General features: G+C 45.1%; 1 protein-coding gene across 1 annotated transcript in view; it reads right to left on the minus strand.

Annotated features, from left to right (window-relative positions):
- The window catches only part of agrn (agrin), a 376,705-nt gene that overhangs the window by 97,166 nt on the left and 262,039 nt on the right, over window positions 1–17,500 (minus strand). Inside the window, 2 exon segments of the mRNA XM_084069276.1 lie at window positions 6,116–6,243; window positions 13,360–13,485. Of these exon segments, the coding sequence (XP_083925402.1) occupies window positions 6,116–6,243; window positions 13,360–13,485 (254 nt within the window).

Here is a 17,500-nt window from a genome sequence, read left to right on the forward strand (position 1 = left end):
CAAATTGGGGCCGCGCGCAAAAACAAACCTATTGGATGCGAAGTGCACAAATTGACATTTAGCTGCAGCCCGGGCATTAACCCATTGAATCCGGGAACGCGTCTGTGTCATTGTAAAGATTTCTTTGGGCTATTCAAAAATAGCAGATCTACAAGCTCGTAGCGCGGCACCGAGTGCCGCGCTACGAGCTTGTAGATCTGCTATTTTTGAAAAATCTTTTTTTGCAAATCTTTGACTGTATATATATTTTTAAAGCAAATATTTGTGATTCAAATCTTTGCTTCTGGGGGATTCTACAGAAGTCTTCTAGATCCTAAAAGTTTTCTGAAAAACGTGTGTTGCTTTAATATCAGTGGTGCTTAAACGTTTTCCTGTCAAAGACCCTCAAAATTATGTATTTGTCCGCCCCCTCCCCCCCCCCCCCCCCCCCCCCCCGTCTCAAAATATTTTGTTGCAAATATTCCCTTTAAAATATATATATATATATTCAAATATTTGCACAAATGTTCACGATTTCTCAAAAATCACAGTTTTTGAATAGCCAAAGTATAAAATAATGGATAAAGTGGTTACACAGATGCGTTCCCGATCTGAACGGGTTAATTATAGGAACAAGTTTTTGCAAGGCACCATGGTAAATGTCATGCCACCCCGACATGTGCTCCTGATTGCTTCTGCTTCGGATGCACCCGCCGTGCTGCACTGCAGTGTGTGTGTGTGTGTGTGTGTGTGACTGCGAGAAAGCCAAATGAGGTCCATAATGAATTGAACACATCTTTCCTATCAATATGTGTGAGTGTGTGAGCGCGTGTGTGTAATCTGTTACGCGTACGTATCGCGACTTCTTTGCGCGTTTGTAGATGAACAATAAAGCACGCGTGCACGCACGCGGCTCCTCGTTTCAAGGGCGCCCCCCCCCGGCCGGCCCCTACTCACTCCCTTTAATCACTTAAGGCCTAAATACTTTGTCGTACAACTAACAGCGGAAATAGCTGATCTACAAGCTACAAGCTGTAAGCTTCGGCTAATTTTTCGCTATTTGACGCGACATTTTGAGCGCTTGTTGAGAGCTTGTGAGGCTGTGATGACATAATGCCCTAAGTAGGGACTCCATGGGGTTCATGTGGTTGACTCAAGTGCTCTGGGGGGGCCGTCAAGTCACTGATGTTCAATGAAGGGCCTCTTACCTCTCCAACCTTACAGGGCTGGTGGTGGCTGTGGGTTTGGAGGGGGCAGGGACTGTAAAAGGTGTGTGTGTCTGTGTGTGTGTGTGTGTGTGTGTGTGTGTGTGTGTGTGTGTGTGTGTGTGTGTGTGTGTGTGTGTGTGTGTGTGTGTGTGTGTGTGTGTGTGTGTGTGTGTGTCCTGTGTAGCTGGACTGGGGCAAGGCGGTGTTGTGAGGTGAGCTCAAAACAAAAAACCAAGCCTTCAAAAGCCAAGGCTTTCACTTTGTCCCCAACGGAGCGGTGACCTAGAAACACCTACAGCACCACACTATCCCTTCTGTCCTTCTCAGCTCTTCCTCTCTCTGTTCATCTGCCAGCTCTCTCTCTCTCTCTCTCTCTCTCTCTCTCTCTCTCTCTCTCTCTCTCTCTCTCTCTCTCTCTCTCTCTCTCTCTCTCTCTCTCTCTCTCTCTCTCTCTCTCTCTCTCTCTCTCTCTCTCACAGTGTTTTTCTCCTTCTTGTCTCTTCACTTCTTATTTACACATTGTAACAGACTAGCACACACGGGAAGAAAGGTTTCCACAGTAGACTGTGTGTGTGTGTGTGTGTGTGTGTGTGTGTGTGTGTGTGTGTGTGTGTGTGTGTGTGTGTGTGTGTGTTGTCATTGTGCGTTTGTTAGGAGGAGGTGCAGGATTTTGTGTTGCTATCAAGTGACACATCCGGCTTCTGCGAGACACCAGCGAGGAGCACTAATAATCACATGCGGTACACACACACACACACACACACACACACACACACACACACACACACACACACACACACACACACACACACACACACACACACACACACACACACACACACACACACACACACACACACACACACAAAAGTTGCAGTAGATTAGGTCCCGGTGGGGGCAAGTGACACCGATTCGGCAGCTGGTGGAGGCGTGCTGTGTGGAGCGTGCACACATACCTTTGTGTGTGTGTGCGCACACACACGCAGACAGACACATACACACACGTACACACACGCAAACCTCCCAATTTCCCTCTAATCAGCAGAGTTAGGCCTTGGGCTGACAAAAGATACACTCTCCTCAGAGCACAGACAACTAAGTTTGGAGGAAACGTTCAAAACCCTACACACGTCGGAACCTGATTAGCTCGGAAGCACTCGGCCGCGACCAACAAAATGGGGATTGACGCCGTCAGGAGCCAAATTGGTGTGACTGATATCTTCACAACGGTGCCCGGCGTTTGCTAATATCAGAACAATACACGCTCGGCGTAGCTAATTTTCCGTCTTGCTTCCGATGCGACACTGGCACTGTATGGGCCAGTGTCAACCCCGGTGGCAGCGTAACGCAACTTTACAGTTCAGTTCCTGGAACTGTTCAATACTAGAAAAAGAGAATGCGGGCACTCGTCTCTGTTGGTAGTTCTCTTAATATCCCATTAAGACCTGAGGCCGATTCAAACTTTTTTTTCCTAAATCCTAACGCTTAAAAAAAATATATGTATTCAAAGATTTCACACATTTTCACAAATTTTCAAAAATAGCAGATCTACAAGCTCATAGCGCGGCACTCGGTGCCGCGCTATGAGCTTGTATATCTGCTATTTTTGAATAGCCAAAGAAATCTAAAAATGACACAGTCGCGTTCCAGGTCTTAACACATCCACTGCCAGGCCCGTAGTCCTACGGGCCGTTAAATCCAACCGTTAACTGCCGTTCCCGTAGTCCTACGGGGCGGGTGTTTTCCCATGTTAAATCGTGCAGGTGCAGATTCCGGATTTTTTTTTGCACTTCCGGTCTCGAAGTGGGCGGACCGGAAACGAAATAATACTGTTTCCGGTTTTTCTCCCGCCTCCGTTTCCTGTCTAGCGGTCAACTTTGGACGCCATTATCTCTGGCTTGTTGTTTTTCTCACCGCATCCACCATTTTAGCGTTTTCCTCTCGTTCTCCAGAATGCAGTGTCGGATCGCCGCACGGTTTTCAGCGTTTTGTTCGGTCGGGTCCCGTGTTTGTGTCGAACCAAATGAACGCGGATTTTAAACGGATTTAGCGGGGCCTATGACGGAATCAAAAAAACAAAAAAGGTAAGAAATTGCTTGGCACTACGATGGACGTTCTGAGATTAGCCGATGGCAGTCAATGTGTTAATGGGTTATGGGTGCAGGGCTCTGAAAATAATCAAGTCATTTCAAAAGATCACCGGCGCTGTTACGTGTGCGAGTATGCAGTGGAGTTGTGTGTCAGTGTGTGTGTGGGTTTATGTCAGTGTATGTATGGGATTGTGTGTGAGCGTGAGGGTTCGCTTCCAGGTGCTGAGCATTTCCTGATTGCTGGCTGCCAATCACCACTGCGTCCAGTGATTGGTTGGAGGAGACTACTTCATAGACCAATTATGTGTTTACCAACATTGAGACTGGATGCACAGGTGATTGTGTCATGCAATCAATTCTCAACCTGTTGTTTCGGGGTGCGATGGTTTCAGCACACCCCAACCCCCTCTTGTGTGTTGTGTCTGGCAGCATTTGCGGTAATGCTGTCCACCCACACACGCACTTTGTTTCGGTCCCTGTATTAGTATGTTTTGAGTCTACATAGTGCTCTTGTAATGTGAATCACTGGGCCACCGAAGCCAGATTTTTGCATCATATTTTGGTTAGATTAAATTATAGTAGAGAATAAGCTTTGTTGTAACTTTATTTTGTGTTTGTCAGGTTAGTGTTTAAAACTCAAGCTTAATTAGGTTTAGGATGATTATGCTTATTTCCCTGAGTAGCTCCGTGCGTCATTTATGACTTTGTGTGTGTGTGTCTTTAATTCATGTCATTATCTTAAGTTATTAATAACATCCCTTTTTCCCTTAGACGGGGACATAACAAGCGCTCACTTAAAAGTCCTTTTTGGATCTTTTATTTATTAAAAGACCCAGCTTCAAGGAACGTTTCCCTCAGCATGATAATTACTCACTACATTTAATAAATAAATGTGTTCAAATAAAACTTGTTCAAAGCCCTCCTTTTCAGACTCGCTTTCCCCGCCTAACTTAAATCAAATCTCCCTTTCTGCCTTATATTAGTTTTTCTCCATGCTCAATTTTTTGCCTTTTAAATAATTCTCTCTTAATAAAGTTGTTTATTTTTTATTTGCTTTGTAAAGCGACTTTGGGTACTATGAAAAGCGCTATATAAGTGTGATGTATAATTAAATAAGAGATCCTAAAAGAACTTTAAGTGCTCGAGGTCTTTTCAACTGTATGACACTAGCATGGGGGAGAATCCGTTTTTTGGGTTTCTCATGCACTGCCTAGAACACACTTTATTTGAATAAACATGCCAATTTTATCGCAGAAGCCTCAGGGCATGTACTTTTTTGGCAGTATTTTGGCACAGCTGACATCTAAATCAGCAATTCAGTAAACCAGTGAAGTTGCTGATGAAACGCTGATGAAAGATGTTGCTGATAGTTTGGCATGATCTCTCCAATCGACTTTGAATACCCTTGGAGTGCTGGGCCAACTTTGTCAAAGTATACTTCATTTTCAGTCCAAGAAAGCGATCAATTGCTTAAACCTGACGACTATGAGCACTATGAGCTTCCCCCTAAAAATCTGCTACATTTTCCCCTAAAAATCTGCTATTTTAGGGGAAAATGTGAATATATATCTCAAATCTTTGCTTCTGAGGGTCCCTGCCTGGCACAAAACATTTTCAGATGGGGGTCCGCGGCCAAATGTATATCAATTTAGTGGTCCTTGGCATGAAAAAGGTTGAAACCCACTGTTCTAAAGAACATGCACACACCCGCATGATGCCAATGTTCTAAACATCAATCTGCTATCTGTATATACCGTATGTATATATCTTTTGGATTTTTTGTACCCGTTTCTCAGTCCTCTCCTGCTCTTACTCTACCTCTCTCCTCTCCGTTCTCATGAAAGGTTCAAAATGATGGAGCGTGCACAAACATTTGAGAAGAATTTCACCCACTTCTTCACACATAGGAGTCACACACATACCTGTGATTTGACAATAAAAGCTGATTCTGAAAAGACTAGTGATAAATCATGCCATCCACAAGCCAGTAGCTGTTGGAAGTGGTCATGGCTAATATGAAGTGTCTCAAGTCTCTTTGTCTCACACACACACACACACACACACACACACACACACACACACACACACACACACACACACACACACACACACACACACACACACACACACACACACACACACACACACACACACACACACACACACACACACACAGCAAAATCCAGAGTGTTCACTTGATTCTGAAAGTGGACCCCAAAGTGGACTCCATTTTTACACTCAAGTTAAATGAAGCATTCTCCAACCTGTATTTTCAACGGTACAAAACGCTTGGGGAAATTCTATTAACCACTCAAGCCCTATGCTATATGCTTGAAAAGATGAAAATAGCGGGATACGGGTGGGGGGAGGACTGGGTGGGGGGGTCTACACGCTCACACAACATGCGTTGTGAGTGTGTACAGTATAGATCAGCCATTTTCACTTTCATCTTTGATAGCTTTTGATCATTTTCCCCCTATTAACGACATTCCAAAAGTAGGGACGTCTGATTCAAAGTGTTTTTTAAGACTACATCTTGGAGAGTGCACTTGACAACCCCCACCCAGGGTTGCCAGATCTGCTTATTATAATTGCCCCGCACGATTTTATTTGAAAATAGCCGATCTGCAAGCTCACAACGCGTCGCATCGCGACGCGTTGTGAGCTTGTAGATCTGCTATTTTAAAATAGCTGATGTATATGTAAAGTGCTCATGTGGGCCCATAGTCGCTTCTTTTGGGCTGGTTTTCCTAGACCTGGTTGCTTGTTTCTCTCGCAGAATCTGGCAACACTGCCCCCACCCCCCCCCTATATAACCGGCACTACGGTACTACTCACAGCACTCTCGATGCTGCGGGCCGTCTCTCCGAACAGCTCCGACTTGGGGTCCTCCATCTCGGGCGTGTAGAAGACCTCCTGGCCCTCCACCTGGTCCAGATGCAGGAACCCGCTGAACCTCATGGTCGCTGCGAGGCGGGAGAGAAGAAGAGGACGGGAAAAGGAATGAAATGTTAAAGAACGTTAAGAATGTCATGGCTGGTACTACGGTACACACACACACACACACACAGGGCGTTCCTCACAGCCTATACCCGCCACCCACAACAACCTCAACACAGGGGCGGCAGTGCCAGTCTCTCGGGTTGTTAGTGGTGATGGGACGTGTTTTGTTTGTTGTTGTGTGGTTGACAAAGGAGGGGGGGGGGGGGGGGTGGAGGAGGGGAGGGTGTTAGTGTCGGTCATCGCCGAACCGTCGGGTTTTGACCGGTTTGCCGTGAGTAGTAGTGTAGGGTACCTTTGTTGCTAAATGCTAAGCTAAGATGCTAACAATGCTAATAGCGTTAGCATGCAAGGTACCTTGCATGCTAACACTATTAGCATTGTTAGCATCTTACCTTTTATGCTAACGCTATTAGCATTGTTAGCATCTTAGCGTAGCATTTAGCAACAAAGGTGTACCCTACGCTACCACTGCTGTGGTCATTGGGTGGGGTTGGGGTGGGGTGGAGCGATTGGGGTGGGGGGGGCGACTCAGGGCAGGAGTTTGTGGACTGTGGATGTGACAGTGGCGGTGGGTGGTGGGGTGGGGGGTGGTGGGTGGTGGAGTGGATCGTTGTGGACATAATATGGTGGGGAAATAAGGAAGGAAGGAGGGAGAGAAGGAAGGAAGAAAACTTTGGAGGAGGGGGAGGGAAAAAACGGTTGCCAGCGTTTACCAGACCGAGTCTCGTCCCAAAAGTCGGTGGAGGCGCGGAGGGCTGAGTGGAGAGAGAGCAGGTTAGACACTTGGGAAAAACGTTGAGCACAACACACACACACACACACACACACACACACACCTACATGCATGCGCGCACGGGCGTGCATGTAGGAAACATTTTATAGGGACAAACAGGACAGAAGTGCCCTCTTCAGCAAAGAGAGAGAAAGCCTCTCCCTGAACGACCTTGGAGGTTACATGCACCAACATCTATCAACTCACTGTTATGGTTCTGCTGACCGAGAGAGAGAGAGAGAGAGAGAGAGAGAGAGAGAGAGAGAGAGAGAGAGAGAGACAGAGAGACAGAGAGAGAGAGATCTTTTCAATATTTGTTCAATATTTTTCCAAAATAGCAGATCTACAAGCTCATAGCGCGGCACCGAGTGCCGCGCTATGAGCTTGTAGGTCTGCTATTTTGAGAGAGAGAGAGAGAGAGAGAGAAAGAGACATGAAATACTGCAGGGAGATGTGGTTGCATGGTGGCGGAGACAGTGTGCAACGGTGGGCAGTGGTTGGAAGAAGTACTCAGATTTCTTTTTTTTTACTTAAGAAAAAACTTGTAGCAATACCACGATTTAGAAATACTCTACGGTTACGAGCAAAAGTCCTGTATTCAAGTAGCAAAAGCAAAAGCAAAAGTACTCATTATGCAGATTATCCCATTTCACAATTTATTTTTATTTTCAAAATTGCATATTTTTGAAGAGGAAAAAGTATAACGTAGGGCTGAATTGTATGTCAAATGCATGTTTTGTATTAATAATCTAAATCTGCAAAGTAACTTGGCAGATACAAAAAAATATATATAAAAAAATGCTACTTACTACCACTATTCTGACTACTATAACTACTATTTGACAACCAAAGCTGTCAAATAATTGGTAGTGGAACATTTAAACACTCAAGTAAAGTAAAAAAGTACGCCCCAATATTTGACCCAAGCACATAACTTGTATAAATGAAGTAAATGTACTCGGTTACTTTCCCCCACTGAACGGGGGGGTAAAGGGGGTATTGGGTGGGGGGGGGGCAGAGTGAAGCAGTCTCAGCTAGGAGCTAGGAGGGCGCTGATGTCGGGGCTTTTTTCACGACGCTCGTAATCAGCCCAACAAATTGCCCGAATCAATCACGGTTGTGCGTGTATACGTACCCTTGCCGGGGCCAACGCCAGGAGGGGAGAGAAAAGGAAGAGCACTTGTATGATTATCATGAAAGATAGCCGCGTGATTGTCTCCTAATGCCGCGGCAAAACCGGTGACAGACGTCGAGCGGTTAAAATTGCATGATAAGGACGACCACCGCGCTACTACACCTCCCCCCCGTCCCCCCACCCCACCCAATCTCCCCCGCCTCTACGGCACCTCACACGACACACATGTCGATTAAAATCTGACGAGGGGCCATAAAGTGGAAGCAAATGGGTGAGGGTTTGAGGGGCCGATAAGGTGGAGTGGGGGCTGGGGACGGGGGGGACGTTTAGATCTGACTTTTTATCTGCAAAGAAAGACAAACATCAGAAGAGGGTGATTTTCCGGCCCCACAGCCGTAACGGACAGAAAGAGGGAGAGTGGGAGGGAGGGAGAGAGAGAGAGAGCGAGAGAGCGAGAGAGAGCGAGAGAGAGAGAGTGGGAGAGAAGAGAGAGTAAGGCTGAAGAGGGCTGTTTGCCTATCAGATCTTATTGAACTGTAAAGCGTAATGGATTCGTCAGACTTTCCACTGGCATATGGGAAGAGTTTACAGTAGCTGGAGCTTAGCGTACCATTAACTTTCACTTTCTGCTTGGCTATTATCTTCCCCGTACCATATGAATGCTATTACACTCCGGTTAAATACATCTTCTATGTCCTGTCCAGAGGGCATGAGGCAGTATCCTCCTGGCACCTCACCAACACACGCACCGTGTTTCTTTTTTTATCCTTTTTTTATTTTAAGCCATTCGTCACTGTCCGTCCAGTCCGTTATAGCCACTTTCAACCCCGCCGTCCTGTTTGGCAACGAACAGTGAAGATAGCCGCATCTATAATGCTCACAATGTGCCCGGGATGGAGCGCTGTACGTGTGAGCTTGTAGATCAGCTATTTTTCGCTATTCGCTGCACGGTATGAGGATATAGGGTTTAACCCATTAAGATCTGGAACGCATCTGTGTCACTTTTTGATTTGAGCTAAAAAGGCGTTATTTTACACTTTGGCTATTGAAAAATAGCAGATCTGCAAGCTCATACCGCGGCACAGAGTGCCGCGCTACGAGCTTGTAGATCTGCTATTTTTGAAAAATCGTGAAATTTGTGTGCCAATCTTTGAATATATATTGTTTTAAAGCGAACATTTTTAACTGAAATCTTTGCTTCTGGGGGGTCCCTGGAACAAAATGTTTTGAGAGGGGGGTCCGCAGCCAAAAGCATATAATTGTCCTTGACATGAAAAAGTTTGAGCACCACTGATATAGAAACATACGTTTTTCAGAATTCTGTTGGGACATTTGTAGGATCAGCTTCAGGTCTTAATGGGTTAAGCATTTTCTTTTTAAAGTAAACTCAAAGTAAAACCCTCCGTCGAGTGACCGTTTTTTTTGCACACATCTCGCCTCGTCATCTCTCAGACTGTGACCTCGAGGCGATTCACCAGACAGTGGCTAAACAGATACGGTACGGCGTGTCTGAAGATTTAGACAGCTATCTATTAGCGGTCGCCTTCCCCCCAACAGCACGCCCCAAAACCCAAGGCGGAATGACATTTCGTCAATACACTGGAAAATACAACGAGATGGAAGCTGATATAGGCACCTTAGCTTAAGCGGGAGCGTCACTTCTGTTCTAATGACGGGCGCTTCGGCCTAAGCCGTCCTCGGGAGAAATAAGAGCCTCTTGCGTATCGATCAGCCTATCTTTTATCGGCGACGCCTCAGCTGAATGAAAGTATTGATCGGGGGGGGGGGGGGGGGGGGGTTGGAGTGACATCATTGTTAGCGAGGGGCATTTAGCTGACATAAACGTTTGCATTAGTTGATTTGTATCACCTGTTGTTGTCTACTGAGTGAGGGCGTTCCGGAAGGACGGTAAATAACGACCGTTTCAAGCACCACATGACTGTGTGTGTGTGTGTGTGTGTGTGTGGGGGGGGGGGGGGGGGGGAGCCTGGAGGCTGGCCTCCAGCACTCGTTTACTTTTCACTTCCTCGCCTAAACGCGCAGGTCGTTTGCTGATTCACATTTTGCAGAGCTAAATCAGGGCCAAAAGCATTAGCTTTTTATGCATTAGCTTGGTGTGTGTGGCGTGGCCGGGAGAAAGACAACTTCAGAACATACTGTTGGTTGTAAAACAGTGAATCCCACTGGTTGACTGGGAGGCTTTGGGCGGCAACTCGTCCGCACCAGTGAATCGAGAGTGACCGCATGAGGCCGCCCACCCGCCCCGGTGCGCTAATTTGTGGCCCTCCGATTCTCTGGTCATGCCCTGACACACTCCCCCAGGGCCCCCCCCCCCCGGGGGAGAGAGAGTGAGAGTCCCTCACTCTCTAAGCAAGGTTTACTCTCCTCTAAACAAGCACAAACAGAGAGGGGAATTGGACTAAGGGAGAGAAAGGGAGCGAGCGAGCGAACAAGCAAGGCAAGAGGAGAAAGGGAGAGAGGGAGATAGAGAGAGAGAGTTGGACTGAGGGAGAGAAAGGAAGGGAGTGTGCAAACAAGCGATGCAAGAAGAGAAAGGGAGAGAGAGAGAGAGAGAGAGAGAGAGAGAGAGAGAGAGAGAGAGAGAGAGAGAGAGAGACACACAGAGAGAGAGACAGACAGACAGGCAGAAGCAAAGGGGAGAGAGGAGTCTTTTATCATTGTGGACCGACTCTAGCAGAAGGCAGTGGCTGGTGCAACAGGGGCTGGCTGGCCCTGCATGGGTCTTTGTGTTGGCTCCCTGGCTGCTGGGACCCCCTGAGGGAAATGAACTGAGGCAGATTGGATTGAGACCGACTGGAGTGAAGCAGAAAAATAGAGCGACTGAGGTATGGGACGACAGATAGATACAGACCAGTGGCATTGAGAGGGGGGAATTAAAAAAGAGAGGAACGGGTTACACTGTCAAGTCCTGAGCGTTAATTTAACCCATTAAGACCTGAAGGGACCTGAAACGTATGTTTCTATATCAGTGGTGCTCAAACTTTTTCATGTCAAGGACCCCCAAAATTATATGTATTTGGCTGCGGACCCCCATCTCAAAATATGATGTTTTAAAGCAAAGATTTGCTTTAAAACAATATAAATTCAAAGATTTGCACACATTTTCACGATTTTTCTAAAATAGCAGATGTACAAGCTCATAGCGCGGCACTCGGTGCCGTGCTATGAGCTTGTATATCTGCTATTTTTGAATAGCCAAAGTGTAAAATAATGCTTTTTTAGCTCAAATCAAGAAGTGACACAGATGCGTTTCAGGTCTTAATGGGTTAACGCAGAGAGTGAACGCATGGACCCAAATGGACCCTATTCGAGTTAAATTAACGCTCTGGATTTTCTCGGTGTGGAGAGAACAGACAGGACTAGACAAAAGGGCAGGCCGTCACAGTCAAGCGGTTTCTTATTCATGAATGCGTATATGCGGTCGTTTTTTTTTTTTTTTTATAGTTTACTGTTACCGTTTTGTGATGAAATGCTTTAAAGGTCCCGTATTATGAAAAAGCGGTGTGCACATTCCATTCGGGTATATGATGCGCCTATTAACCCATTAAGGCCTGAGTCCCATTCTTAAAATGTTTTCTAAATCCTAACAGTTTTTTGAAAAAAAAATATAAAAAATATTTTTTCACGATTTTTCAAAAATAGCAGATATACAAGCTCATAGCGCGGCACTCGGTGCCGCGCTATGAGCTTGTATATCTGCTATTTTTGAATAGCCAATGAAATCTTAAGTGACACAGATGTGTTCCAGGTATCAATGAGTTAACCGGGAGTGTAAGAAAATATCGATACACTCGAGTCTCACGACATTATGTTTTGTGATTCTGTATCGATTCTCAAAAACACTGTTTTGATTGTTTTATACGAATAAGAATGATTATTGTTATTAATACTTTTTTTTTTACTGATGCAGTCAAATGTTAATTTCTTTGCTCAGATTGCACAAAAAGTAGTGCTACGATGATGTACGTTACAGGGACTGTGATCATTACAAACGCAGATCCCACCGTTCTGATTGTGCATACGAAAGTAAACTTTTTTTTAAACTCAAGATTTTACGCATTATGGAATTAACATATTTTCTATCATGTCACGTGGCGAGCAGAAGCTTATTTGCATTTAAATCTACAGACACAGAAAACAGCCTGTCCAGGAGAGGACAGAGAAACAGAAGGGTATAAAGGCATAGCCTACCAGAATGCATAATCCGAGTGGTATTTTGCAGAAAAACAACATCGAATACTGTAAGGTCTTGAGGACCTATAATGAATGTAAAATGTGACCTTTAAAACAAAATGAGGGCGTCTTGGTTTCCAATACAGATTGAGTTTAGTCAGGAACTTTTCCCGGGTGTTTTGTGCGCAGCTACATATTTTTATGAATAAGCCCGTCAGTGGTGGGAAAAGTACTCAAATTCTCTACTTAAGTAAAAGTACCAATACTGCAATATTCAAATACTCTGTTACAAGTAAAAGTCCAGAATTCAAAATTTACTTGAGTAAAAGTACAAAAGCATTGGCATCAAAATGTACTTAAAGCACCAAAAGTAAAAGTACTAAATATTTGAAAATAGCAGATCTACAAGCTCACAACGCGTCGCGATGCGACGCGTTGTGAGCTTGTCGATCGGCTATTTTCAAATAGCCTAGGTATAAAATAGGGTTAAAGAGGTTAATGTGTGTTTCATTATATCATAATTTATATCTGAAAAGTAACTAGCAACTAAAGTTTTCAAATAATTGTAGTGGAGTAAAAGTACAATATTTGCCTCCGAGATGTAGTGGAGTAGAAGTAAAAGTATTGGAAATTGGAAATACTCAAGTAAAGTACAAACACCTCAAAATCGTACTCAAGTACAGTACTTAAGTAAACGTACTTAGTTATTTTCCACCACTGAAGCCCGTCTGTCACGAGGGTGACAGGTAACTGAGCCAGAAGAGAAAGGAGGAGAGAGAGACAATAAAAGAGATTGAGATAGAAACAGGAAGGCAGGTGGAACTTGGGCAGAGAGCGCAACGGCAGGGTTAGGACGTTTGCCCCTGAAAAGAAGACAAGAGACAGTGATGGTGTCGGTACATTCCTATAAATCAAGTGTTTGTGTGCGGTGTCTGCATGGTGTTGTAAACGTTACACCAGAGACGTGAGTATACTTACAGGGGCAGTTGGCGCCCTCTGGGGTGCTGGAGGCCGTCTTGCCGTCGGGGCAGCAGCCGAAGGGCGTGTTGTCACAGGACGACCGGTCGTCGGGCGTCGGGAAGGTGGTGGCGGCCACCGTCGTACCTGTGGGGGGGGGGGGGGGGGCACACACGGCGAGAGAGGAGAGGGCTCCGAATAATTCATGAAGCTTTAACCCATTGAGACCTGGAACTGTGTCATTTTTAGACTTGAGCTAAAAAGCATTATTTTACACTTTGGGCTATTCAAAAATAGCAGATATACAAGCTCATAGCGCGGCACCGAGTGCCGCGCTATGAGCTTGTAGATCTGCTATTTTTGAAAAATTGTGAACATGTGTGCAAATCTTTGAATATACATATATTTATAAAGTGAATAGTTTTAAATCAAATCTTTGCTTCTGGGGGGTCCCTGGAACAAAATATTTTGATGGGGGTCCGCGGCCAAATACATATACTTTTGGGGGTCCTTGACATGAAAAAGATTGAGCACCACTGATATAGAAACATACGTTTTTCAGAATACTGTCGGGATTTAGGAGACACGTAGAATCGGCTTCAGGCCTCAATGGGTTAATGGAATTCATAAGTTCACACTCTGACGACAACCCAGAGGGAGAAGGTCACACCGCTGATTTCTTCTTTTTTTCAATTTCCGCTTCTCATTCGCGTCGTGTTTCTTTTCCCACACTCCCACACACGCACTGACAGATGTGAACATGCCAATGCACACATCTGTCAGGAGTGATTACGTAGCTCTACTTTCATGGGTCTTTTTTCCGCGTCTGCACCTGGCGCTTGTTTTTACCCCCGATGGAAAGAACGATAGCACAACGTAATGGGCACCTACTATCTCTGCTCGTTCCGCACACAGAACGCTCCGGAGACTCGGGCCTGCATTAACAGCCCAGCCAGATAATCTCTGTCGCTGATTGGTCGGACTGTTATCTTTAAGGCTTCATCGTGCCACTGGCTTAAGGCTTGGGCGACATGACTTCAAATATTGAAATTCTGACTTTTGCGTCGGTTACGATTAATGAACGATTATTAAGAAAAAAAGGCAAAAATAGCAGATCTACAAGCAGGCATCGCGATGCATTGTGATCTTGTGGATCGGCAATTTTCAGACTAATGGATATAGTCGATTTTATGTGTGTTATTACGTTGATATATAAGTAATAAAGAGAATGCATTAAAAAAAAACATGCTACTCAACTGTTCAATTAACCTACATGAGAAAGATTAAGTCTGTTATTGGTTCTTAATGTCGGTTTCCACATATTTTCGGATAATTGCCGAAAATGCAGCCCTATAGAAAATAGCCCTAATCGGGGCTATTTCTTGAGACGATAAAAGTGGCCATTCTGTTTTTCCAGGTTCCCGGGGGGGGGGGGTTTAACAGCGGAAGCCTGCTTTCTCAGTGATCAATGATGGGATGGAGGCGAGGAGGTCGGCCGGGCAAGGGGCTGCACTTTTACGGCGGGGGTGGGGGTGGGGGTGGGGGTGGGGGTGATGGCAGAGGCAAGCGGCTGCACGGCTAAAGCCGAGTCGTAAACGGCGCCGGAGGGAAGGGTCATCCTTTTCAAGGACTAGTGGGGCTAAATGGCAGAGAGCGAGAGAGAGAGCGAGAGAGAGCGAGGATGGGTGAGGTTTTACAGGGCATCTGTCGGTCCTCGGTCTGTAGGATTTATGAGCAGGAGGCGAGGGGAAGGGGTGTACCACAGGGACCCTGGATTGGTCCCCTGTGAGCGGTGAGGGCTGTCAGATGGATGGCTGTCTGACGCTCACACACACACACACACACACACACACACATACGTTGGCCTCCCCTGACATTAAATCACAGAGAGACGCGCCTGGAATGCAGACGGTCCAAGACATACGTATTGGACCGTACACACACACACACACACACACACACACACACACACACACACATATATACCACACATAGGAACGCTGCACATACTATGCTGCATGACAACACACACATAAACACACACATAAACACACACACACACACACACACACGCACACACACACACACACACGCACGTACCTTCACACATGCACAATTTCAAAAAAGAACATCAAATATACCAACACACGCTTGACCGCTCATTCAAACTCACAGAGACAAAGAACACACACACGCACACACACACACACACACACACACACACACACACACACACACACAGACAGAGGTCGCATTTACATGCAGACCCGCCACAAGACACACCACTGTCTCTCCTTGGCAGGCGGGGGGGGGGGGGGTGGTGGGGGGATACATGCGCCTCGTGTCAGTGAGCACTCTGGTCAGGATCTGACAAGAGAATAAATCTACCACGCAGAGGAGGGAAAGAGAGAGATGCGAGGGAGAGGGGGGGGGGGGCTGCGGCGGGGGGGGGGGGGGGGGGGGGCACGCAATTCTTCCATCAATTCAGCGGCGTTATACAGCGAGCCCGCCGGGGCACGGCAGGTCACTGAGCTTCAGAGGGATGGAAAACAACGGCGGGGAAAAAAAGAGGCGTGATTGAAAAAAGCGTTACAGCGTTACAGTCGTAAAGGACATGTTGAAAGTGACTGTTTGTGTGCCTGAGTGACAAGATATGGCTAGATGCGGGCAGCGGTGGGCAAAGTACTCGACCCCCAGTCAGTGGTGTAAAGTATCTAAGTACATTTACTCAAGTACTGTTAGTTAAGTACAATTTTTTGAGGTATTTTTTACTTTACTGGAGTATTTCCGATTTTCAGTACTTTTACTTCTACTCCACTACATCTCAGAGGCCAATGTTGTACTTTTACTCCACAACAATTATTTTAAAACTTACGTAACTAGTTACTAGTTGCTTTGCAGATATAAATTATAAAATTATAAAACATGCATTTACCACATTAGTCCTATTTTATACCTAGGCTATTTGAAAATAGCCGATCTACAAGCTCACAACGCGTCGCATCGCGACGCGTTGTGAGCTTGTAGATCAGCTATTTTCAAACATTTTAGTTACTTTTACTTTTGGTACTTTAAGTACATTTTGATGCCAATACTTTTGTATTTTTTCTCAAGTAAATGTATGGACTTTTACTAACAGAGTATTTCTATATTGCAGTATGGGTACTTTTACTTAAGTAAAGAATTTGAGTCCTGAAGGTAGAAGTTGCGTCAGAGAACATAATAATGCCTGGGCACTTCAGCAGAGACTACCCAAATAAAATATACTGGAGCACTCGACTGTTTTATTGTTTTAAAACAATAAAACACGTGCAGAGTGCAGGCGAGTCGAGTGCTCCAGTATATTTTATTCGGGTAGCCTCTCCTGAAGTGCCCAGGTATCATTATTTTCTCTGATTACTCCAGGTTGTTCTGTCAAATTTGTATTACAAAGTACATTTTCTTTTAAATGTCAATGAATTGCTGTATACCAATTTTGACATTGTAATAAAACAAATCAGCTTTTCCGGAATGTTTTTAAAAAATACCAATAATGGTGAAAATAGCAGATCTACAAGCTTGTAGATCTGCTATTTTCACAATACGTGAAATAGGGCTTAAGCGGTGAATTCATAAGGTACTTTTTCCCTTCCTAGAAATGTGGTGGAGTCAAAAAGTACAATATTTGTCTTTGAAATGTAGTGGAGTCACAAGTAACGAAAGAATACAAATACTTGCGTAAAGTACAGATTCTCCAAAAATGTACTTAACCCTTTTAAGACCTGGAACGCATCTGTGTCATTTGTGTCTTTGGCTATTCAAAAATAGCAGATATACAAGCTCATAGCGCGGCACCGAGTGCCGCGCTATGAGCTTGTAGATCTGCTATTTTTGAAAAATCGTGAAAAAATATTTTTTATATTTTTTTCAAAAAAAAGTTTAGGATTTAGAATGTTTTTTTAGAATCGGCCTCAGGTCTTAATGGGTAATTACAGTACTCAAGTGAATGTACTACGTTACTGTCCACCACTAGCTAGAAGCAATCTGTGCTGCCGACAGTGTACTGTATTTGACAGAGTCTAGCTTTAGTTTTATTTTTTGCTTGTTCAGAGAGCGAGTGGGCGCGGGCACAATGAGAGACGACCACGGATGATGTAGCAACAGTTGAACGACGCTGATAGAT

The sequence above is a fragment of the Gymnoscopelus microlampas genome, assembly GCF_963454915.1.
Source record: "Gymnoscopelus microlampas genome assembly, chromosome: 10".
Taxonomy (NCBI): Eukaryota; Metazoa; Chordata; class Actinopteri; order Myctophiformes; family Myctophidae; genus Gymnoscopelus; species Gymnoscopelus microlampas.